At 38.8% G+C, this 27,736-nt stretch overlaps 3 protein-coding genes across 7 annotated transcripts; all 3 read right to left on the bottom strand.

The window, feature by feature from the left end:
* Window positions 1-7,563: 7,563 nt before the first annotated feature.
* On the bottom strand, window positions 7,564-15,380 carry LOC6561184 (kalirin). 2 transcript variants are annotated; one of them, XM_001985775.2, is made up of 6 exons: window positions 14,930-15,380; window positions 13,734-13,895; window positions 13,260-13,593; window positions 8,435-8,521; window positions 8,270-8,374; window positions 7,564-8,211 (listed from the first exon to the last, which is right to left on the bottom strand). In XM_001985775.2, exons 1-6 carry the CDS (start codon window positions 15,205-15,207, stop codon window positions 7,636-7,638), a joined length of 1,542 nt encoding a protein of 513 aa, XP_001985811.1. In that variant the 5' UTR covers window positions 15,208-15,380; the 3' UTR covers window positions 7,564-7,635. The 2 variants fall into 2 exon arrangements, with proteins under 2 accessions (XP_001985811.1, XP_032590650.1); XM_032734759.1 differs by lacking the exon at window positions 13,734-13,895.
* A 1,788-nt stretch (window positions 15,381-17,168) lies between these two features.
* LOC6561265 (rho guanine nucleotide exchange factor 25) lies at window positions 17,169-25,872 on the bottom strand. Of its 4 annotated transcripts, none has more exons than XM_032734365.2 (8): window positions 25,533-25,872; window positions 20,805-21,996; window positions 19,091-19,189; window positions 18,722-19,019; window positions 18,561-18,647; window positions 18,366-18,470; window positions 18,162-18,296; window positions 17,169-18,093 (listed from the first exon to the last, which is right to left on the bottom strand). In XM_032734365.2, exons 2-8 carry the CDS (start codon window positions 21,617-21,619, stop codon window positions 17,566-17,568), a joined length of 2,067 nt encoding a protein of 688 aa, XP_032590256.1. In that variant the 5' UTR covers window positions 21,620-21,996; window positions 25,533-25,872; the 3' UTR covers window positions 17,169-17,565. The 4 variants fall into 4 exon arrangements, with proteins under 4 accessions (XP_032590256.1, XP_001985810.2, XP_032590255.1 ...); XM_001985774.2 differs by having other exon boundaries at window positions 25,715-25,872; XM_032734364.1 differs by having other exon boundaries at window positions 17,187-18,093; window positions 18,162-18,470.
* LOC116804987 lies at window positions 19,691-20,486 on the bottom strand. Its single transcript, XM_032734368.2, has 2 exons — window positions 19,809-20,486; window positions 19,691-19,756 (listed from the first exon to the last, which is right to left on the bottom strand). The coding sequence occupies exons 1-2, from the start codon at window positions 20,199-20,201 to the stop codon at window positions 19,745-19,747; spliced, it is 405 nt and encodes a 134-aa protein (XP_032590259.1). The 5' UTR covers window positions 20,202-20,486; the 3' UTR covers window positions 19,691-19,744.
* Window positions 25,873-27,736: the final 1,864 nt, after the last annotated feature.

Below are 27,736 nucleotides of genomic sequence, written 5' to 3'. Positions count from 1 at the left end.
AATGTGGTGTATAATTTAAGGCCTTTCGCCAAAAAGTAGGCAATACACTTTGTATGATCTGTTCTATGAAAGTCTATAGCTTTTTTGTATATATCCTTTGGGATATATACATTCCTTGATCTGGTCTGAATAAGTAGTATGAATGACTCATTCAATAAATATGGGAATATTTACACTAAACTGTGGAACTTTATTCTCGACATGAGGTACACAAGTGCCCGAGCTCCTTTACAAGTACTCCTCCAGTATTAAATATATAAAATGTTGGAAACAATATAGCTTTTCTCGAACTAGAAACCGTTCTTTCAAAAATGTATTTCGCTTTATTTTATTTTATTTTTTTGTTTTTCGTTGGATTAGCTGCAACTGGCGCAATTTTTGGCAAACTTGTAAGTCAACCGCAAACATGGCGAGCTATTTCTTTTGGCGTTCAGTCTTTAATGCGGCTGTGACGACATTGGCGACTGTATGCCCGAAGGATTTGTGCGTAATGAAAAACTGTCACGGCCCAGGACGAACGATGGAAAAATGTAGGATTGAGGACTGAGGACTGAGGATTGAGGATGGCGGTGAGGGCTAAGCCGTCGCAGGTAGTGCAAAATTGAAAAGCGCTCGTCGTCGTCGGGCTCGTCGTAGCATTAAAATGGCAAATTTGTGTGCGTCGCCAATGCGGCAGGACATTCACGACATTTATGGCTGGTAACTAAACGACGCCCAGGCAGACAACGCCGGAGACAGGCCATAAAAACGGCGACGCTTGCGTGATAAGCGCATAAATCAGCTAAGACCGAAGTATACTTAGTCCTGACATGTCCCCCCGACCAGCACCCCGACCAGCACCCCGACCAGCACCCCAACCAGCACTCCGGCTACTCTCTGTTTAAGTCCAGTCTTAACCCTTGGCCCCATCTGCCCGACCACTTTTTAATTATTTGTAATGCAAGTTACCCTCCTGAATTTATATATTCTCCAGCAGCAGCCAGGGAGCCAAAGACATTCTCATTGTATATTTGCCTTTGTCAGAGCAACAAGAAATACTTGCTGCACAATGAAGTAATTAATTTGCGGGTAATTGTCGCTTGCTTTAAGTGAAATGAAATGCTATTGGCCAACATTTACCACAAGCTAAAGATATAAAAATAAAAAATGCAGGTTGGACAGCTGGGGTTAATTCAGCTTTGCTGTCAAATGAACTCATTTACTTGTCTTGAGATATTTCGGTTTATGTCTGTTACAACTGAACATCTCCGTCTTATTCATGACTAGCTTGTTTAGTTAAATTAATTTTCTGTTTTAAATTACTTTCTATATTGATTTTTATCAATATTTTGTATAAAACAAAGTCTAATTTGTTACAGTAAAGTTTTGACCCAACTTATAATGGGCTTTTTTTGTACATTTTCTCTGAAAACTAATTTAGTAACTAAATAAGTAGGCAAAACATATATAAAACTTTCGTTAGAGTAAAGTAGGACCTCAAGATGAGATTTGATAAGTCATAGAAGTCCACCAAAGTGCAAATCGCAACGCGAATTGAATTTTTGATATCTCTCCGGCTGACCATGGGATGCATCAGCATCTGTCTGAGTTTGGACTCGTTGTTGGCATTTCGAGCTCATTGCTTATGCTCGAACACGAAACAAATTCAAATTACAAATTATGTTGTCATTTCGGTGGCGCTTTACGAGTCAGCTACCCCCAAAACAGACAAGAACAACCCTCAAACCTCAACCCTCAACACCTCACCACCCCACCTCCCACAACTGATATGTGAAGGAAGATGTCGCAACGTGATGTTGACTCTGTCACTGTCGCTTGGCAGTAGTAAATGTTAATCCTCTGGCAGTGTCTGTGCTGCATTTTGCGCGGTGTCAACTATTTAGTTTCCGGTTTTAACTTGTGCCATAAACTTGGCATTATGTGTCCGCTTTTATTGCATACTTGCAGTCGTCTCTCTCTCTCTCTCTCTCTCTCTCTCTCTCTCTCACTTTCTCCCCTTCTCTCTGTCTCTCTGTCTCTCTACTGCTGCGCATCTAGCACTTCTTGCTTCATTGTTTCTTAATAATCCAGAGTCCGCAACGAGTGCACACGTCGTCTCCACATTAAGCATGTTTATGAGCCACCCAATTCGCCCAAGTCCAGCGCCTAGTTGCATGCCACACATATTTTCTCCCGTTGCAGTCATAAATGCGCTTAATTGGCAATTTTTGTGTAAGCATGTGGAAATTTTTATACGCAGCGTGTGCCGCTTGTAAAACCTGCAGTCAGTTTACTTGATATATGTTTTGTACTCGTTTGTTAGCTTTGTTTGCAACTCACTTCTGTTATGGCTCAGACTACATACTTTTATTACACTCGGCCAGTGGTTTTTATAAGTATTTGCATGATTTTTTGCCGAGATTTTTGTGTACTGCGTACTACTTACTTAAGAGGAGTTTTCGGAAATAAAATCGTGGCAAATTGGAATATTTGTTTTTGGGCGTATGCTTTTAATATATACGTAATATAAATGTCTTAAAAATACATTTTTATATATCTTAAAAAGAGGTCAATAAACCATAAACTATATAAAAACTTTGAAATTGAATACATTTTATAAACAGACAGTTTTGATCTGCTTAAACTATTCTTAAATCTTAAGCTAGGCCAACAGTTTATTGAATTTAAATAGTTTTTCACCACAACGATCAAATTAAATTGAATGACAATTGAATAGCTAACGTATTCATAACATGCGTTTGGACGCCAGCTCAGCAAATCAATGACAGGCAAGTCGATGTCATAGGCCAAGCATTAATATCATTGTTCCCCGCACTCACTTGACTGGTTGCTTTAGTCCACATCCTGCCATAGATTCTATTAAAATCGCCTGTCATTGCTGCCTGGCATCGTTATTGTCCGTCTGGTTGCAGTGCAGCAAACAGGGCAGAGCAGCTCATGTCTGAGTTTTGACTGGCTGGAGCTGGGCTGAGCTGAGGGCTGGGAGAGCTGAGGGCTGGGAGCTGAGGGCTGAGTCTTCTTGGCAGACATGCTTAGTCCTTTAGACATTGGCAGCGACGTTGTTGTCTTCTGGCAGAACCATTATTCTTCAACAACTTGCATTATATTATCCTTTAGCGCACGACATTTGTATGCACGCTGGGCGCGAATTGCATTTGGGGTTTGGGGGTTTGGGCGTTTGGGTTCCTTGCAGATTGTAGATTGTGTGTCCTGGGCTGGAGACACTGCGAGCCTTTGAGCTGTCGTCGCTGCAATTTGTATTGCCGCCTTCTTGGTTGTCGTCCACATCGTCCTCGTCCTCGTCGTCGTCTGTGTGTAACTTGTTTTTTTTTTATTGGTTTTCCCGTTTTAAATTTCAATTTGGCGCTGGCCTGTAAGCAAGATGTATGTACACAACTCTGTCGTAGCCCTTCCGAGTGCCATATGTTTTGGCACGCCAGGTGAGCCTCCGCCAACTGGGCGATTTATACGCGTCACATCGCCCGGGATGACAGTTGCCTTCTTGGCAGCTAACTGAACTGTCACTCAGCACGACCTGTTTGCTACACGGCAAAAACATTTCAGGCTCAATTTCATTGCATATATATTTGTAATAAAATTCCATTGAAATATTATAGTTTTTATTTTTTATTGAGTTTACATTTAAAATACTAAACTTGAATGGAAAACTTTTACTTTTTTACTCAATTATTTTTTAAATTTAAATTTTAATTGTTATTTAATCCTTTTGTTGCTATATTATTCTAATCTGTTACCTTCTCTCTTTCAATGCTCTTTCTTAGCTATTGGGTTGCCACACTTTGCACCGCATTTAACCCAAAACATGCCACTTTGCTGGGCGCATTTATCAATGCGTGTATACGTGATTTAAGCCTCCAAGCCATTGGCCCATCCCATCACCTTCTCGAACATCACATTATCAGTCATCAGGCATCATCATCATCATCAACATTATCAGTATTATCGTTATCATCATCATCATCATCATGTTCATCATCCTCGGTGGCCACATTCGAAACGTTTTTTTACCTCACACACACAGTTGACGCTGCATTTTCGCTTACTGCGATTATCAAGCGTTTCCGTTTCCGATTCCATTTTGCAAGCCCAACTCTCTCTCTCTCTCTCTGTCGCTGTCTCTTTCTCTTTCTCTTTCAGTCTGTGCTCGTTTTGTGGCTTACGGCCATGCTACAAAAATTACATGCCTTTGTTTTTTATCTAATGCTGCGCCGCATTTTCGGGTCTTAAGGGTCGTGTCCTCGATGTGTGTGTCCTCTGTGTGTGTGTGTCCTCTGTGTGTGTGTCCTCTGTGTGTGTGTGTGTGTGTGTGTGTGTGTGAAACGTGCGACTGCCTGCCTGCTAGACATTTTTCACATTTGCACCCAACACAATTGGAGCTCGCCGAAGAACAGAAACAGCTTTGCCTCACTTTGCCCGCCCCTTTTACCATGCCCCCCACCCGGTCGGTTGTAGTCGGGATTCTCGTTTTGGGGCTTTTGCTGGGCTGAGCGTGTGTAATTCGATCTATTATCAGTTGTCATCGTCCTCAAATTCACACATTCGCATAGGCATTGTCGTTTTGCTTGATTTGTGCCAACAACAGCTCCAAAGAACTGTTGCACAGTGGGTTCGATTGCAATATTTTTAAATATTCTCAAGGATAGAATCTTAATTAAAAATAGGCACAAAAATATATTACGACCTTTAAAGTTATACATTTTACGCAATCTTTTCGCTTTCTAAATATTTAAAATATATTTGTATATCATTCACAAATCTTTATACAACTTGTATAACATTTTGAATTGTGGTTTTTCATTTCAGTGCCACTGTGCTGTTTTACCTAACTCCCCCTTGTCAGCTCAACAATTTGTACCTAACGCATTGTTTCACGTGCCATTTCACAACAGAAATTGGAACTTTTTCAAGCCCAAATACCGAAAGACAAACGGAATACACTCGAAAATACGAATACAAAAATCGACATGCATAAGTGCCCTTCGAGCGAGTTGAAGATGGGAATGCGGAACGGAAAGCAGGGCGTTGTGAGTTGGAGTCTAGAGTCTGGATGCGTGCCTAAGTGTTGCATTTACATGCGAGGTAATACAATTTGTGTGTCCTTATGTGTCCTGCTGCTGCTGTCGCAGCCCCTCCTGCCTCCTGTCTCCAGCAAATGGCAAACGACAACTGCGCTGAGGCGTGAATTGGATAATTTATACTATACGCACATATGAGCATATCGAGCATGTGTTGCACAAAACCAATGAACTAGATGGACATCAGTGTGCCCCCGAAAAATGTTGCATTATGGGGCTGGGGTTGGCTGGGTGGTAGGGGGGGATGAGCTTGTGTGGCATATTAAGTAAAAATTAGCAACAGTTGCGTGCCAGCGCGATTTGCCAACGGAATATGTCAAGTTAATTTAATGAAGCGTGAACTGTGATGGGCTTGTGAGCGACTGTGTGTCGTGCTATGTGTGTGTGTGTGTGTGATGTGTGTGTGTTTTGGGTGTGATCGAGTGGCAGCTGCGGCGCCTAGACAACAGCTCAGACATATGTTACGCCTAGCCGGATGCTACTACGTGCAATAATTTGCGCAATTACTTGCCAAATATTGTGCGTGTGTGTGTGAGTGTGTGTGTGTGTGTGTGTGTTGGGGTTGTGGGGCCAAAAAACATATTTGGCCTTGCTTTCAGCCCAAACCCCCAACTTGGGCCTTCTTGAGTACGTGCGCGCACATGTTAAATTCAAATAAATTATGCCTCAAGACATTTTACAATTCTATTGCCCGCTTTTAGGCGCAATATTGTGAATTGTGTGCCAATGCCACCGATACCCTGTACCCAGCACATACAGAAATAGAGATAGAAGACAGCTTCAGCAGCATCTGCCAAGTAGATTTTGTGTATTTTTTGATTGAACTCCACAACTTAGTACAGGGCATCTGCTTGTCGAGCTGTGACTACTTTTTGCTTTGCCATTATGCATTTTGCTGAAATATTTTGGGGGGCAAAGGAAAACGTTCATGTGGCATGTGGGCAGCTACGTGAGAGGCGTGCCAAAAAAACTGTTGCCAATGGCCTGAAAAAATATTGAAATATTTACTCACAAGTCTATGCAGACAACAAACTTGCAGAGCGCAGCTTGCAGAACAAAAAATGGAAGCAAAAAAGTTAATGGCTGCCACTTGAACAGCAATTGGTTCATTTAGGGTTTTTGGTTTTGCTAGCTTTCTTTTTCTTTTTCTTTTTCTGTTACATGTTTCGTTTTCGAATTTTGTTTTTAAGCTAGCTCATAAAAATGTCAAATGATTTGCATATACGTCAGCTTTGCGACAACTACTTGACAGACATTAATACACTTAAGCTGCCTGGTAAGGGACACGGCATTATCCCTTATCCTTCAAGCAAACAACAGCGACAACTTAACTGACATAATACAATAAGGCAACAACGAGGGCCTTCGCTGCCTTGCTGCATGCATAAAAATCAGCTGGCAGCACCGAAAATGCCGTTATACCGCCCCCCTCCAAACCACACCCCCCATCTACAACCACTCACATGTCAAGCAAGTCGCGTTGCGTTCTTCTTCGTTTTTGGTGCTTGTTTTTTTGTGTGTGTGCTCTTAACAAATTGCTTTTGTGCAAATTTTGTCACTATGTAAAGCACAACATATACTAACAAACACATGCACAAAAGCAGAAACACACACACACACACGCACACACACATCGAGTCTTGTATGAAGACAGCTTTGCAAATTTCCATTGCATACTTCTGGGCGCGCTTGTTTAACTTCATTAGCGTGTTTCTTTTTCTCTGCTCACATTTGATTGGCCTGGGGCCAGTTTGCATTTTGGCCTTTTGAGAGTGCTCTTTGATATGCAATTTTCTTCCAGATATATGTGATTATTATTTACTTTGAATTGCTTGACCGGATAATCAAAGTAAAATGTGCTCTGATTGCGATTTTCTTACACATGTCCGGCACAGTGGTTAAGAGATAAATATGATAAAGTTCTTTGTTGCATACTTTTGGGCTGTAGTCATAAAAGAACAAGTTGGCAATTTAGGCCTAAGTAAATTCAAAAACTGATTACTTTTCTTTACAGAAGTTTGAAGAGAGTCCAAAACGAAAGAAATATAATCATTACCTTTGTTAAACTGCATAGAGGGACTTTAGTCGCTCCCTGACAGGTTTCCTTGCGGTGCCGCTGATGCAGTCTGTCATAAATTCTAAGCAAATAGATTTGTCATAAAATTTTTGGTTGCCACTGTACACGGGTATGTGTAGCAAGGATGGCCCCAAAGAAGCAGCCACTTTGTGTGTGTGTGTGTGGCAAAAAAAGATGAAAAGCTATTTAAATTTCGCATTCGCCTGGTGCTGTGAGTTAGAATTAGAACAGGAGCAGGGGCAGGAGCAAGAGCTGGCAGCTGGTTGCTGGGCAAGGACAAAAGAGCGGCAGAGCTGCAAAGGCAATTTATCATAAATATTTGTCAACTGCAGCAAACTTATTTTACGCTCGGACAGGCAGGGAAGCAATGTGACCAGCACTGTGGCAAAATACGTGTACAAATAACTTAGCTTTATTCTAAATTAAATCGTAGATAGTATAAAGTATACAATATAGTTAGCACTACAAGTACTGCCATATCAGCCAGATGGCCAACACGACGCCCAGCACCAGATCCATCGGCAAGCTGAAGGTATTCCTCTGGGACTGCTCGTATCGAGCGATCTCGATGATTTTGTGAGTGGCCAGAAGCCACTGCTTCACCACAGATGCCTCTGCTGCGACAAAGGAGTACTCCTCACGCTTGGGCTTATCCTTATCCTGCTGCCGGATCAGCAGATTGATAGTCTTATTGGCATTGGAGGTGGCCAGCTCCAGCGGACGCTGCAGCTCCACATGCTCCCAATTGTAGTGCTGGCGGAAGGCTAAGCGACGCTTCCGCACCTCTGTGCAGACCAAACAACGATCGAAGAGAAAGATCTTTGCGCGATATTTCTTTCTTGTCGGAAAATACTGTGCATCGAATTCCGTGGAGCGACGAAAGTTACCCTGTTGTTGCAGATCGAACTCATTGAGCTCATCTATGTTGTGTATCTCCTCTGCCTGATTGACCACATCCAGCTGGCGTCGCATACGCGTTTCCAGCTTGCAAACAGCACTCAGAACGGGCTTACAGCTAATGCCCGTCTTATAGAACTCCTATATAAAATAGTTTTTTTGAAATGGTTTCAGTACACAAGTGGAGTGCTTAACTTACCGATATGAATTGCTGTAGCAGCAATGGATATCTGGTCAGTCTTTGTATGGGCTGCACTAGAAAACTATCGATGCCCAGTTTGTCTTTTATTTTCGTTTGATAGCTCTATAAATACAAGAAAACTGTTAACACTTGATAAAGGTATGTTTCTTAATTAATGCTTACCTGCAGCCATTCACGATTTTCTTGACGCAACTGCATCGATTGTTTTTTGCCCATGGTAAAGTCCACGTAACAATAGAAACGGTTTTTCTGTAAATATTTAAAGCGTTTATTTAATTATAAAACCATTTAGGTGAGTGTTGTCAGTCATATTTAAACCAGTATATATCTGTCCTAAAATAATTTTAGAGAAAAAAAAAACAATTTTTGACACACAAACATATAAATTATTTTACAAATTTTGCAAAATATTTTGTCAAGCAAATAAAATAGCAAAACCAGCGACTAGTTTTTGTCTAACTGTTTCGTTGACTATGAAATACCCTGCACTCTGCATAATTACACAAAACTTAAGTGAACAAGTGAAGTTAATTGAACTGTGTTAAAATTATATATTCAATGGATAAAATTATTATTCATTCTTATTCATTTTCAGGTAAGATTTTAAGTAGTCAATAACTTGAGCTTTTCGAAGTAATAATTTTGCTTTATTTTAAATATTATATTGTATATTCTTGTGTATATATACTCTTTGCGAGCTTATCTACAGGGTATACGTATATTTAAAATTAACAATTTTCATAGCAATTTAGACACAATGCAAATGACTCACGACCCAAAAAATGTATAACAAATTCATATAGAAAATACCCTCGACAAGAATATTGTGTAGCTTGTGTTGCAGAGACACGTTGGCATTTTTGCTGTGTTTCGTTTTCTATTTCTCAAACCGACACGTGCGACAATTGCTTAATGGAATAATTGAAGACGTTTGACATGCAAATGCAGCCTGCAGCCAGAAGCCAGCTGCTGCCAACATGCTGTGACAGGCGAGTCACAATCTACAATCGAGAAGCCCGAGGCAAATGCAAATATTGCCACAACACCTATGAATTAAGTCAACTAATCTCCTGCCTGTCAGCATATCGTATAATTATTATTTCATTTGATTATAGGTTTTGATTTGCCATAGAGGAAGAGGGCGGTTGGAGGCAAGGAGCTGAGTTCAACATTCAAGCCAATCGTATAATCAAATTAAATGCATCAAAAACTAAGCCAAGCAAAATACATGACTATTTTTGCATTTTGAGCTAGTTTGGAAATTTGTGCATTGCCAGAGAGAATGGTCGAGGTGTGCTGCGGGTGGCAAACGAGTGGAATATCAATTTTTCAGTGGCTTTGCCAAGGTTCACAGTTGGTTTGCAGTTGGTTTCGATTGTGTGTGCGGTGTGTGGAATTACGTGACTTAAATGCTCAAAAATTATGATTTCGCTAACAGGCAAAGTAGTGTATGTAGAGATATCTAGATATGTGTATACAAATATATATATATACACCTATATTTAAGCATGTCTGTCCCTGTGGCAACAAATGTGGGACTGAGAAGCTGAGACGGCGACCAAAAATTGAAATGGGTATTGCCCAGACATTCAAATGGAGCCATGTGAACTGTATTTGCTGACAAAACAACAGAGACAAACAGCTTTATTTTTATGACAGTCAAGTAATTGTTGGGTCTGGTAAGGTTAACATGGGTAAAGTTATCAGACTCTTAACGTGCCCAGCTCGTCTTAGTCAAATTGAAAAGGGCGCAGCTACGAATATAGTATTTGTGCACCTAATCTTAAGGCTTAAGCCCAAATACCTGAAACCGTATGGCTTAAATAAATATCAAAACTAATATTTACCTTACGAATATGACTTAATATTTTGCGAATTACTTCAATGCAGACATGTATTTTTGACAAAAAAACAAGTATTTTATTACATCTTTGGTATGGCTTAATATTATAAATGGGGTCGTAGATCATCGACAAGACAGCAAATCGCTGAAATTAGCCACTATTTATCCAATCATTGTTATTACTGCCAGACGATATAATGATCAGATCCGGCTGTTTTTCACATATGCCAAAAAGAGATACATTTGAACATAGTTTGATGTATACAGAAAGATTTATAGGCTTCGCGCATTTTGTGAGAACGTTAGAAAATAATTATTCATCTAACTATATATGTCAGTTGAATAAATATCTGGCAGATTCATTCTTCAGTAATCAACGTTCAATTAATCTATGAAAAAAAAGAGATCTCAATTTTCACTGATTGTGCGAGTTTACTGGAATCTACAAGTTTGTCACGAGTTGAAGGCAATTTATAAATTAAACAAACAAGCTTTTTATGGCTGTCTTTGAAGCGTTTTTTTAATATTTTTTTTTGTGAGATTTATAACCAAAAATTGAGCGGACAAGTTTCGTAAGCATAAAAACAGCAGCTGATTAAATAGCTTATATAAAATATAAATAAAGTGTTGAGATAATCATAAATTAGCGCAAATCTAAGCGAAATCAATGTTCAATTTTAAATGATGGAAAAGTAATCGGCTGGCCAATTATATATTGAAAAGCCTCATTAATCCGTTAGACAAAATGCTGAGAGGAAATTCAAATCAGCCATCGAGTTAGATATATTTGTTTATAGAACACGTTGCCAGAATATGGCAAAACAATATGCATAAACAAATCTTGCAAACTTTTATGATAAATATTTGTATTCTTTTTCTTTTCAAAAATCACTTTACTCATTTTTTTTTTTGCTGTATGAGAAAAGAGCGAAATGAGATAACGAATACATAAATCAGTTAGCATGTTTGTTGAGAATTAAGCCAGAGATTTGTGCAAAATCTTCAGAGACGTTAAGCGCCCAAAAATGAAAAGGGTTCTCGAGAATGTTACCTGCTAAGCGTATGCTGCCAATGTTGAAATGTTAAATAAAAAACTGCGTACATTCTGGGAAATCGACATGACATAAGATCACATATTTGTACTTATATCTACAAGCACATACATATATATGTATATATATTTATACAAAGCTGTCTGGCAGTTTCAATTTAAATTGATTATTTGACTGTCACACTTGGAGCTGTCTCTGGCCACATGTTGCCGCAATTGCGGCACACTTGCTACACTAACAGATTCCACAAACAGAAAAGACAAAAACACAACAAAAAACTCATCAAAGAATATTTACATTATAGCAGAAACACTCTCCCATTGCGACCTTATCGCATTTGTAATAAAAGCAAAATCATTGAGCTATTTTCATTATTTTAAGCAGCGCAACAAATGAGCGAGCACAATATAGATATAGAAATACATATATGCAAACATATGTACATATATACATACATAGACATACATATAAGGCTACTTAAAGCTCTGTGTTTGCCAAGCCTCACAATAAGAGCTCAAAATCTGATGACGTCAACACGAAATGCCGGCTATCAAAATGTTTTGAATACACATTTGTACAATGGATTTCATTTTGGGGGGTTTATTATTTCAAAATGACTGCCCCAAAGCTTGTCGAGCACATTTCCGCGATTATTTCAATCTTATCAGTGGGTACTTTACGGGGTATCTGAAATCTATGTCTTTTGTTCGTCATCATTTTTTAGTGCCTTGCTAATTGCCCGAGTCGCAAATAGCCAACGATTTGTTGTTTATCAATTTGCACTTAACATTTAACTTGCATTGTTTACCTCTATCGAGTACCAGGGTATATTGCAGTCTGGCATTAGGTACAATTTCTTAACAGTTAAGTTTATTATTAAGGTTTGTCTAGACAATGATTTCCAATAACTCAATTCTAAACTGGGCTCGGCCTAAGCAGAAGTGTCTTGTATCTTGTTACTGTCTTTCAAAACAAAAGACAGTTGTACATTTAATTTCTTGGTAACACAATATGTGCTCAAAATAAGAAATATTATTAAAAACGTGCAAAACTCTCGAGCATACTAATGATGGTCTTGGTCAAGAAATTATCTGAGTCGTGACAGACTTGTCAACAGGTGTGAATAAATGTGCTTAAATAAACGAATAACTCATTATTTTATTAACAAAATAACAACATATACTTTAAATATGTCTTTTAATTTATAGCTCAAAGCGAAAAGTGTTAATTTGTGCTGCGTATTTAGCATATTTACACACTATTTTCCTGATTTCCAACTGAGTTGCAGATGTCGTCGCTCAGGTTAATTTGCATTAATTAGTGAACCGCAAAAAATAACTTAAAGCCAGTAAGCTAACGGAAAACGATTTAGAAATGCACACGAGCATTAAGCAAAAACTTAAAAATGAACACAAAGAAATCTTAAAACGAGAAAACGCCAATCATTAAAAGCTTTGCAGGTGTCGCACTCAAGTAAGCAAATACTCGTAAGTAGTCAAGTGATGAGAAAACCAACAGAGAATAAAAATAAAAATTATGTCGTACTGAGACTGTAAATACTCTATAGTAATCCAAGCAGCTAATGGGCTTATCAAGTTTTAGACTGCATCAACTAATTGATATGTAAATGATATATTTTTTTTTTGTTGCTGGTGTTTATTAAACTAATATCGATGTGTGAAATTCGAGTCAAGTTTACACAATTTATCAACTTATTATTTATACTTATATTATATACAACTTTCTGTCTGTCAGTTCACTATCGATGACTTTTTAATACATACAGAAAAATATCCAATTCTAAAAGCTGAAGGAAGGTTCCAGTTTGATTAAAGACAGTCTATTTTATTAGCCAATGTTATGGGTAGCGAAACGCATAACTTGTCTGTTAAAACAAAAGAATAGAAACGCATGGCAAATATTTGAAATTGTAATTTGCTTGGGCGGTAAACTGATTGATTGGCAAACCAATCGGCTGCTTCAGAACCGGCCAAACAGCTGCTGCGAGCCACGTTTGTTTGGGATTGACGGCTGCTTTAAGCCGTGGCAAAAAGGCAGTTAGCAAATTTGTTGTTAACCCACGCAAACTTACCTCAAAATGCGTGGCAAACTCATCAAAGAGACCCTTCAGATCACGCTGATTGCGCAACATCAGTGGCAGAATCTCCGTTTCGTGCAACTCGAGAATTTCGCGTATGTTGCTTAACAGCTGCTTCTGTCGCTGATCGCCACCAAGTCCTTCCGGCAGATCCTCACACTGGTGCAACTGGCCATAGTTGGTGAGTCCTTTGCGCAGATTATTCACATAGTTGACTTCAGTCTGAATGAGCTCATCGATAATGAAACTGATCTTCTTGGAGGCATAGATTTCCGTTTGATCGCAGGGAAAGAGATTCTCAAGCGACAGAGTGTCCTCATCTTCATGGCTAAATGGGTAAATGGTGATACACAAAACACAATATTTCTATTAATTAATCACTTCTTCTGAAATAGAGTTATTTGGCATATGCTGGAGTGGGGGTGGGCAGAGGCTGTTCTGTTGGGGTATGGATTGTGTGTTACTTACTACTCATCGCCCAGGGTTTCAAAGCTGATGGTATGTGTCGGGAAACCATTGTGTGCACTATGTGTTGGTGATGACGTTGACGGTGTGGCTGGTGTTGCACCATTTGTTACGGCTGCTGCTGTTGTTGTTGTTGTTGTGTTGATAGAGGTCAATGAGATGCCACTGTAAACATAGAACATTGAAAACGCATGCACAAACGGATGAGAAACACAAAAAAACAGGGGATATGTGAAGACATTCAATAACAATACGAATAAATTACAAGAAGCAGATGATGACAGAAAGATACCTCTGATTTGATGGAATATATATATAAAATTCGCGATAAAACTGAACTTCGAATTAAATTCGCAAAATAAGCTATCAATGCTTAGACTAATCATGAGAGAGCCTAAACGCACAACTAAACCAATTAAATTATGTAGACTAATAATTTAATTTATTAATTCATTTATATTAATTGAAATTTAATTGAAACACAAATTTTTTACCAGCGGAAAACATAATTAAGCTGCGCACAAATTCCTAATTACAATTTGCGACTAAATTCCATTTATAAAAATAGTATTTTATATAACTCAACGAAAATAATGATCAATAAATTTCACAAAATGATAGGACTAAAAACTATATAGCAGCTGCGATATCAAAAAATACAAATAACACATTAATAAACTATAAGTCTCCTAAACAGTATAATAATAATTCCGCATACCAATAAAAGATTCGCTTGTCATCGCATCCGTTTAGCGTTGGCACGCAATTAAAGTCGATGGCTCACTAAACAAACAATCTTCTATAAAAAAAACACCCTTATCTGGTTTTACTTCCGATATTTAATTGTGCAGAACTTGTTGAAACTAACAATAAGCAACAATGCTAAAGAAAGTAATATGCATGTTGCTGGGCATAGAAATCGTGTGAAAGTCATGACTAGATATTAACCATAGTAAGAAGTGAGTTATCTTATCGCGTATACGCGCTGTATAATAAGTTAGGTGGGTAATTCAATGGTCAATACACGAAATGCACATAAAAAACCAAATAACAAAATAACATTATTTTTTTGTGGGAACTTTGACAAGTGAAGAATGATTGACAGCTGTTTGGGAAAAGTGTTTTCTCGTATGCGGAAAAATCAATGAATACATTTAAAGCTATATCAGGGAGATGGTGTAACGGATTTTTGAACCCACCTATCGGTATCCAAAAGGCTGGTCTGCTTTTCCAACTTGCCATTGGATATGGTCGGCGATATCGATCCATTTTTGTTTGTAATTTTTGGTGTTGTTGCACCTCCGTTGAACGGTAGCGGGCACTCCGTTTCAGCAGTCACTGTGTCAACGATATCAGCATTTCTGGGCGTAGCAGTATCGCTCAGTATGTGGAAATAGACATTTAACACTTGCACAAGAAATATGGCGACAAATGTGATCGCAACGGGTAGCACATCGAACCAATTAATGGCAAACATTTTACACTTGTTTCACAGTCGCTTCACTTCCACTAGACGATATTTTGACAGGCCATTTATAGGAATTGTGCGATAGACTAATTGCCGCTTAGCTCGTTTAATTAAACCGTAAGCAAGATCGGCGCATTTTCAGACGCAACGAACCGCTCCGTCGCAAATGTGAAATTCAACTGGCCAAAAGTTTGCCATAAAGCTTAAACGCTTGACAGCTGCAAGCTTTTCGTTTCGATCAGCTAAATTTTATAGCAAAAGCTTTATAGCAAGCGCTCTCCCAGTGAACTCCCTCTCTCTCCCTCTTCCTCTCTCTCTCGGCTGCTCTCTCTTTCTTTCGCGCATGTTGTCTGTGTCTTTGGTAGCACGCGTCAGGTATTTGTTTATAAACAAATATATGAAACTGTAAAAATATTTAAATATTTGCTGGTATTCATAATTCTTCACTTTTGCTTTTGATTTATTGATCTCATGTGCGAGATAGTCTGGGTCATTTATGGCAATTAGTAGTCTGATATTGATTAATATTCTCAACTGTAATTATGGCTACCGCTCTGACTATAATTAAAAGTTGTCCTAGCCATAAACTTTATTTCGGTTTGCCTTCAACTTGTTTAAAGTTAAAACAAAAGAAGGCAGTTAAAGTCGGCTAATGCATTGCTATTTATTTTAAGAAATTTATCAGATTACTTGTAATAGAAAAACTACTTCGCCATTTGACCGCCATCACTATCAAATTGTAATTAACCCTTGTACTAGTTAGTTAGTTATGCCTCACTTAATAGCTGAGCTTTCACAAAGCTGAGCACTTAAATATTAGCTACACTTTGGCTGTATACAAATTTGTGGCGATGATCTCACAGAGATCACTCTGTAGCCTCTGTATAAATATATAAATACAAATGTGTACACATATATATAAATAAATACTTTATTATTGTTGTATTTGTCGCTGTCAACGTCGTCAGCGCAATGCAAATTTTGCATACGAACAATTGTTCACATTTTATTTTTCATTTATATTATTTGCAATTGATTTTCTGTGTGCTAAAAACAATTGGTGAACACAGTCGCCAGAATACCACGAATTGGACAATTATTACTGGCATTGTGCCTCGCCGGGAGCGATTGATGAGCTGCATGCCCCGCTGCGAACAGCAGTTTGCAAACATATTGCATAAATTAAAAAGCAGCCAGCAATGTTTACTTATTTATATGCTGTGTGTGTTATCGTTTTTTATTTTTATACATTTTCAAAGTGATGTCACAAGTTGTTCGGGTGCCAAACAAGTTATTCTCTGTCTCTGCTGTTGTGTGTGTTTCATATTATTAGCCACATCAATGGATGGCCATTTAATGGAGGGTGGAGCGGCTCCCACAGTTTTTTCAGTGGCGTGCGAATTTTTATATATATATTTTTTTAGGTTTTGTTTTTAATGCGATTGTTTTGACGTGTTCGCATCGCATATTTTATTGAGGGAGGCATTGATTTTTATGTTTTACACATCAATTAGTTAGATACTCATGTGTGACATTTGTGTTGTAAGTCAAGGTTCTTGTTGTGTGTGATTAAATTCCTAATTGGCCTTTTCAAATGGTCGACAGGTCATAAAAGACGCCAGAATCAGATCCAGATTGAAAATGGATTATACATAGATATGGCGATGTTTGATTTGCGATCTAAGATGCAGTTGCAGTAAACCCCTAAAGGGTTAAATGATACTCATACGGCCTCTACAAAAATAGCTTTAAATAGCTCAATCAATCAACAACCAACACAACAAAATTTGACTTCGCAGAGCAAACAGAAACCAATTCACAAAATCATTTCAATGGCTGATCTCGTCATGACAAATGGTCCGACAAATCCCCAGGAGTCAATGCCAAATAGTTGGCTACAATAATGACCGATAAATTCTATAAAATGGCTCAAAAAATGCAATTAAATCTTTCAAAATAAACTCGCCTTGGTACACAAAATAGTAACAACAATTTGCTTTAATTGTGACAACAAAAATACATTGCATTTAAATATTACAATTAACTTATTTGACAATATTTGGTAGTTCAGCTTTAGGCTTAAATTGTTTTATACATTGTTTCATTGATTTTTTTTTTGTTTGACTTTAAATCAAATTAGTTAATACAAATTAAGTTGATAATAAAAAGAAGCCAGCTATCAACTCGAGAATATTTATGAACATTCAATATTAAGTTGGCTTATTGCACAGGCTTTTCAGGTCCAAACTGATGCCCCCAACGTACAGCGTTGCGTTCCACAGGTCAACAAGGACATGGAAATGGACATATTTGGTTTTTTTTTGTGGTCCACACAGCGGTCAGGGAAGTGCTTCCCGTGTTGTCTGATTATGTGGCAGCATACCAAGTGGTCCGATTGCCACCACCACCAACACCACCACCACCGCAACTGTCCTCTTCCGGCTTGGGCATTATCCATATATTGCCAATGCCACTGTCCGAGCTGAAGCGATTCGAGTCGCGATATAGCGAAAAGCTTGGCGCCTTGCGATGCAAGTGATCATTTTCACGGGAGTAACGCTCCTGCAGCTTTTGCCGCTCCTCATTGGCAAAACTGTTGATCATATCACGTATCAGATCCAGCCAGAGCTGTATCTGTGCCGGATCAGCTGTGAATTCACATTCCTGCTGCTTGCGACGCTCATAGTAGAGCGTAAAGCATTTGGATTTGGCCGAGATGCCAATATGCTCGCAGGGATAGCGACCATGGAATATCAAACTTTTGCCCTTAATCTCCGTATAGATGATGCACTTGTCAAATATAAAGACTTTGGCACGATAAGTGCGCTTCAGCTTGTGATCCAGCACCTGAAACTCGCTAACCTTGCGGAACTTGCCCTGATAAAACACATTGAACTGCAAAGCAGAAAAGAAACAAAGTTAGTTGAATTACGTTCTGGTCATATTTTTGCAATAGAACCCACCTCATTGCAGTCCACAATATCGTTGATGATCTCCGATTCGTTGGTGGTGGTCAGCAAAGTGCGCAGTCGCTTCTCCAGGCGGCAGCAGGACTCAATCAGAGGCTTCATCACAATGTCGCGATTCTTGAAGAATGTCTGCAAAAATGCAAAATTTAAGATATCAATTAATAGATATAGCTTAAGGGCAGACAACTCTCGACTTACATTGATGAACTGGGTAAGGAGCAGTGGATAACGCGCCATGCGCTGAATGGGCTGCACCAAGAAGCTATTGATGCCCAGCTTATCATCGCGCTCCAAACGAATGCTCTACGGAAGAGATGGAAGAAAGAAGAAACTGGTGAGTTTTTCATACAGGAATTATGTTGAACAACTCAGATAGTTGCCAGCTTTACTTACTGTAAAGTAATTTTTATAGAGATCACACAGCTTTAAGGATTTCTGTTTGTTCATCGTGAAGATCACATAGCCATAGAAGCAGTCATGCTGCAAGATCAAAGTGAAAATATATATTAATAACTAGATGTATATATGTATATATATATATATTCACTACTCACATCCAAAAACTGTAGAAACTCATCGAATAAACGTTTCAGATCACGACGATTCCGATGAAGCATGGGTAGAAACTCATCGCGATGGAACTCGGCGATTTGTTCAATATTCCCAAAGAGATCATACTTCTTGCCACGCAATCCCAGTGGCAGATCCTTGCGCTGAAATATATTGCCATAGTTCTCCAAGCCAGTGAACAGATTATTCACATAGGTCTCCTCGGTGTGGATCAGCTCCTCAAGTATGGGATGAACACACTTATCGCTCTTATCTCTTAGCTCGATCTCAGTCTCATCCTCTCTGCAAGATAAAAGAATATATATTTAGTAGTTGTTCATATTTGATATATATATATATATATAAATACTTACTCCTCTTTGGGCTGATAGACTGAATGAAATTTGCCAACCAGTTCATGGTTTGTTGTCCCAATGATTTCAGTCTTCCTCCTCGGCGTAGTTCGATAATTTCTGTGTGTACCATAAATAAAATCATTAATTATTGTAGCGGTCAAACACGTTAAGCTTTTTATAGCACTTATCACTGACTACTAGTCTAGCCTCGATGAACATTATTATGATAACGACAAGAAAAACAACAACGAATGAGATAAAAAAAATACCGCAGCAAGGCTAGTTACACGGAGTGAATCACATGGCGTCTCCAATTGCCTGCTGATAAGGTGACGCGAAGGCAACAGCAACAGAGACACCAGATTGCTTCTATATGTATTGCGTATGTGGGGGTGTATGAGTCAGGCAAGTGGGATTATTGAGGGTTACTTATCGCTCGACAAAATTTGGGAAACACTCTGCTTGAGGTCTAAGTTGTGGCTGCAAGCCTTACCCTTTTGATATGCTTGACGGGGTCATGATGTCCTTGGAACATATTGAAATTGCCACAGGTACGATGCAGGGCAACGGCTGAATCTGTCAAGACTTCGAGGAAAAATGGCAGCTGAGATATGGCGAGCCAGGAGATCATGATTAGCAGGAACATGGAGACACCGGTGACTATGAAACCAGTCAGCTGGAAAGCTAGCAAGAAATAATATCGATCCGACGACGACTACGGCAATTGAGTACCCACCCCCTGGATAAAACCCTCCGTATCATGCATGGTAAAGCTGACGCTAGAGCTGCGATGTGTTTGACTTTCTGCTTGATTGTCATCGAGGCCGCTTTCCCTTTCGCTGCCCGAGCTCTGTTTCTTTAAGCTGTCGGTCATCGATCCAAGTGATCTCTCTTGAATACTTGCCTCGATGGTTGGTGCTGTGTACACCAATTCTGGCTGGTATATCTCCTGCGACTCTGTCGTGGGCAGCACTTCCGGAATCCTGACTCTTTTCTTTGTGTGCCTCGGCATTTGGTGGCCGAGATCTGCTTGAGTTTCTTGTGTTCTCATTTCCCTGATTGGGGCCATCTGCATCTGTTCTTGTCGCTTGCTGCCGCTTGGCCCATCGTTGGGTTCTGAGCCCTCCATTGTTTAGCTGGAGCTTCTTTTTAACGTGACCGACTGATTTCCACAGATTCATATTTTATAAATTTTGGTACATTTCATAATCGAGTGTTAGTTGTGTCTGTTTGTTTATTTGATTTTGACGGTTGACTCCAAGCCGCAACCGGTTCCAAATACCGACCCGAACTCTAATTAACACTCCCAGCCTTGTCACACACTTGCCAATTAAGATCAGCGCCGGCATTTCCAATGAATACCAACAAATTTGGTCAAGTCAATTAATTAAATGTTCGACTTTGCACAATACTAAAATGGAAAACACATTTTTGATTGCAAAGCTCGATTTTGGGAACAAACTGTGTTGGAAAACGGTGGCGAAACAAAGTTCAAATTGAAAACTTTTTAATATGACTTAATAAAAATGAAGTTCGAATTAAGTGTTCTCAAACTAGTGTTGTAAAATGGCGCAACCCTCAAAAATGAGTGGAATTCTCGACCTGTCCAACACCCCAAACAGGAAACAGTATTGAAAAAGGCGCATTTGGATAAGCTAACTATTGCAAAACAGTGTTGAAAATTTCATAAATCGAAATTGATATTCGAAGCTTTCACCATTTTCGTACTCACCTTGGGAAATCCTTGTCATTGCGCGGCTTGAGCGGCAAGGTATTGTTGCACGCTGGATCCGCGCTTATCGATCGGTGCACAACATGTTCCTGCGGCTCATCGGGATCTGGGGAGCTGTTGCCCAACACCGCAGATTGGCTCTCGCTGAGCACATATTCGACGGCATCTTGGGGATCTGTTTCAAAGTCGGATATCTGATCGACTTCGTCCTCGGAACGCACCTCATCGATGCTGATGTGTGCACTGGATATGGAATTTCTGTTGGAGCCCATGCCGGGCAGGGCAACACGACGTGGCGGGGGTGGAGTATAGTATTGAACTGTTGTATCGTGCTGCGAAAAGCTCGGATGCCGGCGATTCTCGAGCAGCTTCAGACTGAGACGCTCCTGTCGCAAATAGCTAATGGTCGACTTGAGCGTCTCGAAGCGTTGCACCTTTTGGCGTACATCGAGCAGTGCTGGATCCGCGCCAGTTAACGTCGTGGGCCGTTCCGGGATTTCCGATGTTTGTGGTGTCGACGATTCCACCGGCGCCGTCTCTTCACTGGCCGCACGCATTTTGAGCATGGATCGGCGATTGAACGCACTTTCCGTATCCGAATTCACCGAGTACGAAAGTTGAAAGGAACTGGAACTGCTGCTCGCTGTGCTGTCGCGTCGCTGTCCGCCGTACTCCACGTCCACGGCACTACTGTGACGCTCCACATCCGTCGCCGATTGGCCGCTGCGACGACGCGAGTTGCGCTTGTTGAAATTGCGATTGCTCAAGTTGCGCTCCCGTCGAAACGGCAACGGGCTGAGATCTTCGTCGGCCATGTCGCCGCCGCTCACTGTTTGAGTAGGCGTGCCTGCTGGCGACTGATAACGCTTATCAATCTTACTTACACTCTCCAACGGCTCTCTCTCTCGCTCTGCTTCTCTTTGAGTTGCTTAATTTATAATGTATTTGTTATTATTTCTGTGGCATTTCGCTTACAGCAAATTGCACAAGCCTTTCAATGCCAATCGTTCCACTCCCAGCTACAAATTTAATTTTAATTCTTTTTGTATATCCAAGAAATTATATGTTAATTTGTATATAGAATTCTTTATGGCATGTGTTGTGTTGTCTTCGGAGGGAAACACGTATTCGAATCTCGTGTATTTTGTCGCCAGCAGTTGCTCAGCTTTTTTGTTGTTTGTCTTTTTGGGCTCTGCAAAATACGAATTTAAGCAAAATATTTCTGATTATAGAAAATAAATAAAAAATAAAAATATATATTTTAAAAATATACACACAGCATTTGTATACACTTAAAGTAATTAAGCGTAAATAAACTCTGAAGAATTTTCGATTTGAGTAAAAAAAACATTTAAACTAAAACATTTACACAAGTTAAAGATAGCATTTATTTGATAAATTCGCACTTCTCTCCGATTAGGCAATCAAATTTTTCATATAACGACTTTTATCGTTGTTGATAAATATATTTTTAAGTAGTTAAATCCCAGAAAAAACCCATGCTGTGCGCACGAGAGACTTGTTAGTTCAGACGGAGCCAACTATTTCTCTTTTTAGAATTCCGAGTGTTTTTTTGTTTGGTGCTTAACTAATTAAATTAGTTTAATATTCGCACAAATATTTGAGGAGAACTGTGTGTGTATGAGTTCAGAACTAGTAACATTTAAATACAATTTTTATTTATACTACGAATGACGTCAAGCGATCAGGGGTTCAAAACAAAAGCGTTGTTAGTTTTGTATACATTGTCAGAGGAGAGTCACACACACACACACACACACATATATATATATATATATATATATATGTATCTATACAGTCATACACGATCAGGTGAAGTTAATTATATGTGACGTTTCGACCGGTACTGGGAATTTCAGGCAAATTCAACAACAATTCCATCAGTATTACACATTTGTTCATATAAAATCTACTTGAACTAGCCACAAATTGGCAGTAATTGAAAATTGTAGTGATGAAGCCGTTGAATATATATGGTGCCTTTGTCTCGCTTGGCGGTCCCGCCATCAAGGAGGAAATTATCATCCAGGTGGCCGAGCAGCAAAATATACGCTTCAACGAGCTGGCCCAGCTGCAAAAGGAGGTTGAGCGCGGATTGGAGGCGAGTGTACGGCTTGGCTTTGTGGACCGCCAGGGGCAAATTTACAAGCTGAAAATGAAGATGCCAGCTGCGTCATGTAACCAAGGCAAAGCGCTTCATAGCAAGGCCGTCAGCGATCCTTTAAAGGACGGCAAATCGCAGGGGCGAACCACCAGCAATTCCTCGTGCTCGGGCAGCAGCGATTTGGGAAAGATATGTGACCAGGAACGGCAATTATTGGACTAGGACTTGGACATTTGCTCCTGTTGTGGCCTAGACAGCGACAAGAGCACTAACGATGCCTCCTGGCCTCGGAGGACTTAATGCGATTCTTATACTAAATAAGGTCATGCAAAAAAATTTAAATAAACTCCACTGGTATTGGAAGCTGTTGGCCATTGAGTGCCCAATAATATACAATATGAATTTCAACAAAAAAAAAAACATATTTCGACAATCAGAGTTCAGCTTGATGCCAGACTACAACTTAAAAATCGTCACAGTTTCGACAGAAGAATGGCAGTGAGCAAGTTGTGGACCAATTTGGATTTATAACTGATTTTTGAGAGACTTATTTCAGCAAAGGTTCATTTGTTTCACATTTATTTCATTTCATATTCATTTCCACTCATATTTTTACAGCTGCTTGGAATCCGGTTCGTATCCAGCAAACGCCTGCAACTCTTGACTAGCCCATTGTTGTGCCATAAATTGACAGATAAATAGAACATTCAGAGTTTACTTTGATTCATGTGAATAAATAGCTACCATCATAATTACGCAGAGCAGGTGGATTTATTGACCCAGTTAGATAACTTGTCACAATAATAGAGAGAGAGGCTAGACAGACGTAACAAGCCTGCTCTTGACTTCATTTGCTGGGCCAAAAGGTTGCCACTCATAATCGTGGAGAGGACGGACCCAGCTATCTTATCTTGCAATGCGGGCGATAAGAAATTGTGTCTTAATTACTTGAGACCATTTTTGATACCATTTTCAATAGCAACTATTTGAAATTTGCCAATTGCGTTGAGGCTCGCGTGCAAACTGTTCAAAGTAAAATCGTTGAATAAATTCTGGGTGCAAATGTCCAAAATTGTTGTTTTATTTGGTGTAAGTCGGTAAAATTGATATCACAGGTGAATCACAATGAAAACTCATCGCATTGGCTTTCATTAATGATAATGGGTTATTCCCAAAGAAAAATACAATTCACAATCACAAAAAAGTCCCCGCAGCTTGAGCAACAAATTCTTTAATCTATATTTTAATCATGGATTAGTGAATTATTTTGTTTGTGATGTGCGCTGTTGCCACTTTGCATTTGCTGAGTTGCAGTTTTCCACAACTAAAATTCAATTCAATTGTTTATTTTACAAGCTATGATTCATATTCTTTACAACAACAACAACAACAAAAATGCGCTCAGTCTACAATAGATGGTGATAAGGTAAAACAAAGCGGAACAGCTTTAGTTTTAACCTTGGCAATGATTCTATTTGTCGCTCCATTAGATTAACTGAATAGCTATTTTTAGACCGATAGAGTCAATTACGGTCTGACTTTTGGCTTCAAAAACTGGTTATGACGAGCATTAGTTGCTTAAAAGCGCATGCAACATGTTCAAACACAAAATGTTTTACTATGGAGACATTTTTGCTATCTCTTTCTCTAATCGCTCGATTGGTTGTTTAAGCTGCTTCCAGGAATTTCCGGCACAAAAATAAACTGCCATAATCATAAAAGTAAATGACAGATATGATTGTATTATTTGCAGATAAGTTAGGGAGTTTTTTGTGTGCCGTACACAATTTTCATTCTTGACATTATTCGAATGAAATATAATAATAAAATAATTTCCAAGTAAGAAATGAAATGATTATATAGCTGTCATAAATAATAAATAATGATGCTTACTGATCGTTATAATTCAAAGTGAATTTTTATTATTATTATAAACATAAACCAAGATGAATTTGTGAAGTATCTGGATATTCGGAATCGAAAGACTAATAACATATAATTATAAAATTCCAGTGAAACAAGCTTGGCGCAGTTGTTTCCCATCATTCAAATAACGCCAATTCACTGTATTTTTCCACATTAATTTGTTGCTTTTTGTTTGTTACTGTCTTTCTGTATGTATCTCTCATTCAGCCGATAAGTAAAGTAAATAACGAGCAAAAAATATAATAAAAAAGTAAAACAAATACACTCGAACTGACACAAGCCGCAACTGATACCATTTGGTAAGGTTAGCCATACAAAAATGCGTTAAGTCCGCTACTAAAATGTGAATAAATAGTAAATAAATGTAGCGATAAAAAAGAACAAAAAACCCCATTTAAAACTCACACAAAACAAACACAGACATGACGACAAAAGTAAGACAAAAGTGCTATGTAAAATCATTTTATTTTTAAATTTTTGTTATTATTTGTCATAATAATTTATATATTTCTTTTTGCTTTTGTAAGTGGCGTGCACGTGTTAATTAAACAATTAGCTGGATTTCTTTCTGAGTTCGTTTTCGTTTCATATGCTTTTATTTAGTTTAGTGCTGTCGTTTCAGTTTTATTTTTGGGTTTTATAAATACTTGTATATTATGTTCATTTTTGTCACTTACATTGCTTAGCGGGCACGAAATGAAACGTAAACCAAATAAAGGTCACGCTTTCAATGAGAATTGCAACAATTACGACTAATTTTAATAAGTGTACAAAATCAGTTTAAAGTTCTACAACTACCAACAGCGCTCGTGGCGTATACGCAATATGCCCACGCACACGCACACAAACACACACTCACACACAAACACGCATGTAGACACACAAAGTCAAGTGTCGTTGTAGTTAACTGTTCTGCGCAGATACGACGAAGTGACGAAGTCGACACGATGCGAACGAAAAGTGAACGAACCGGACGACGGCAATGAAAACGTTCAGCTCACCTGCGCATTTGAATTGGCACTGATCCGGAATTCGCGCATTGCAGCAAGTGCGCACTCGGCTCGCACTCTCACGTGACAGTGGGCCAAAATCGTATGGTGCGAAATGAAATTATGACAACGGATGCATTATGCTTTATTGAAGCTGATACACTTCTTTTTGGAATTGAAATACATATAGTGTAAATACTTAACTATTTAAATATGTGATTAATAAATCAATTACAACTATTGTGTAAGTCAATCATTTTATATTTGATTAGACAAGTTTGTCACGTGCAAAACAACGGATATATGCCACTGTACAATGCAGAGTCTGTTTCTCCGTCTCCGTCTTTGTCACACGCTCGCGTCATTGCTGTTGTTGTTGGTGTTGTTGACTGCTAACTGTTTGCTTTCGTTGGTGTTGTTTGTGTTGTTGGCACTTCAGTTATAATTTTTTGTTGTTCTTTTATCTTTATTATTTAGATTGCACACACTCACACAGTTTAACAGCTGTCGCGTGTGTGAGTTCGCCTGATATTGTGTGTGTGTGTGTGAGTTCGCCGCATTTTATACAGCAAATTATTGTCATAATTCTTTTTGTTGCAGTTTTATTATTTCGCTCTTTATTTACATACACAGACACAGGTGCAAGCAGGCGGCATAAATTCTTAATTAGTCTAGGCCGACAAATACAATGGCAGACAAAGACAGGCTAGTTGATTTCAACCAGCTAAAATTGTTGTCGTTGCGACAATTCTCAGAGTTAAGCAATTATTTCCTCTAATATTAAAGTGAAAACAACAAATTTCCAACAGAAAAAAAACTTCTCATTAGCTCAAAAGCTGTGACTTATCAAGCATGTTTTTCTTTTGTGCAATTCGATTGCTACCAACATTTATCTCATTGAGGCCACTTGGCCATATTTTCAGCTTATCTTAGCGAATTTTCGAACGCTTATCAAGTTGGTCAACAAAGTAAACGTAAATAACGATTTGCAATTCATTGCAGGGGGATTCACTGGGTAGCTGATGAAATTTACAGTTTTAATCAATATTTTAGCCAATTACCAAGTCTTCAGTTTCAAGTGGCTTTTTATGGTTTGATTTTTTACAATCTTAAAAATTTGTTTAATTTGCCGCCTCAGTTTAAAATAATGCTCAAGTGATGTAGCAATAAGCTTTTGAGCAAGTACTTAAGCAAGTTGATTTGCTATCGCTGAGCTTTCAATTGGGCACGAAAGCTCGTTAAGTGCAGAGCAAGCAGTGCAAAATGCAAGCAGTACAAGCTGCTAAATTTGATTTTAAGGAAAACGGTTAAGACAAAGAAATTCTCTTTTGAGCCATTTTGTACCAGGCATTTAAATTGAAAAGCTTTTGGGTTCTCTTGAAAGATGTTTTCCGTACTAACTCACTCTCATTCACTCACACACACTCACTCACTTTGCAACTGCACAGAACCAGTTGCTTTTTGTTTGCGCTCGTAAGCATAAACAGGCTGGAAATTCGTTCAGATTTCAATGCCTGGCGCCGATGGCCGTAAACATTTGACAAATAAATGAATCGGGGGATCATGTTGGCGTTACAATAACATTTCCCTCCTGCTTTGCTGTTAAAATCGATGACAAAGACACATTTCTAGCGGAAATGAAAAAAAAAAACAAATCCTGCAGGCAGCTTAAAATTGCCACATATCTGATGCTATTAAGATAAGAAACGTTTTGAAAAAAAAAGAAAAAATTCGTGGGTGTTGAGAAAAAAAGCTTAGCTTATTTGTAGAGTTAACAATCGCTTAGCTTCCGCTATTATTAGAAACGAACCAGGAACCATTATTACAAATAGTGCCTCACTTAGTTTTTGTTTAAACTATCATTAAAGAGTCAAATAAGCTACTCCAACTAA

Source organism: Drosophila grimshawi, unplaced genomic scaffold, assembly GCF_018153295.1.
Source record: "Drosophila grimshawi isolate 15287-2541.00 unplaced genomic scaffold, ASM1815329v1 contig_1367, whole genome shotgun sequence".
In the NCBI taxonomy this organism is placed as follows: Eukaryota; Metazoa; Arthropoda; class Insecta; order Diptera; family Drosophilidae; genus Drosophila; species Drosophila grimshawi.
The sequence above is the reverse complement of the archived record's forward strand: the minus strand, read 5'-3'. Positions and strand labels throughout refer to the sequence as shown.

What these genes read in the sequence shown, in the direction of transcription:
- LOC6561184 (XM_001985775.2), bottom strand. Translation starts at nt 15,207, where the DNA reads ATGTTTGCCATTAATTGGTTCGATGTGCTACCCGTTGCGATCACATTT. An exon ending in GAAACCCTGGGCGATGAGTA is followed by an intron (nt 13,594 to 13,733) that starts GTAAGTAACACA and finishes TTACCCATTTAG; the next exon opens with CCATGAAGATGAGGACACTC. An exon ending in AAAATCGTGAATGGCTGCAG is followed by an intron (nt 8,375 to 8,434) that starts GTAAGCATTAAT and finishes TTGTATTTATAG; the next exon opens with AGCTATCAAACGAAAATAAA.
- LOC116804987 (XM_032734368.2), bottom strand. Translation starts at nt 20,201, where the DNA reads ATGGAGGGCTCAGAACCCAACGATGGGCCAAGCGGCAGCAAGCGACAA.
- LOC6561265 (XM_032734364.1), bottom strand. Translation starts at nt 21,619, where the DNA reads ATGGCCGACGAAGATCTCAGCCCGTTGCCGTTTCGACGGGAGCGCAAC. An exon ending in GTCTATCAGCCCAAAGAGGA is followed by an intron (nt 19,020 to 19,090) that starts GTAAGTATTTAT and finishes TTTATCTTGCAG; the next exon opens with AGAGGATGAGACTGAGATCG. An exon ending in AGTTTCTACAGTTTTTGGAT is followed by an intron (nt 18,648 to 18,721) that starts GTGAGTAGTGAA and finishes TTGATCTTGCAG; the next exon opens with CATGACTGCTTCTATGGCTA.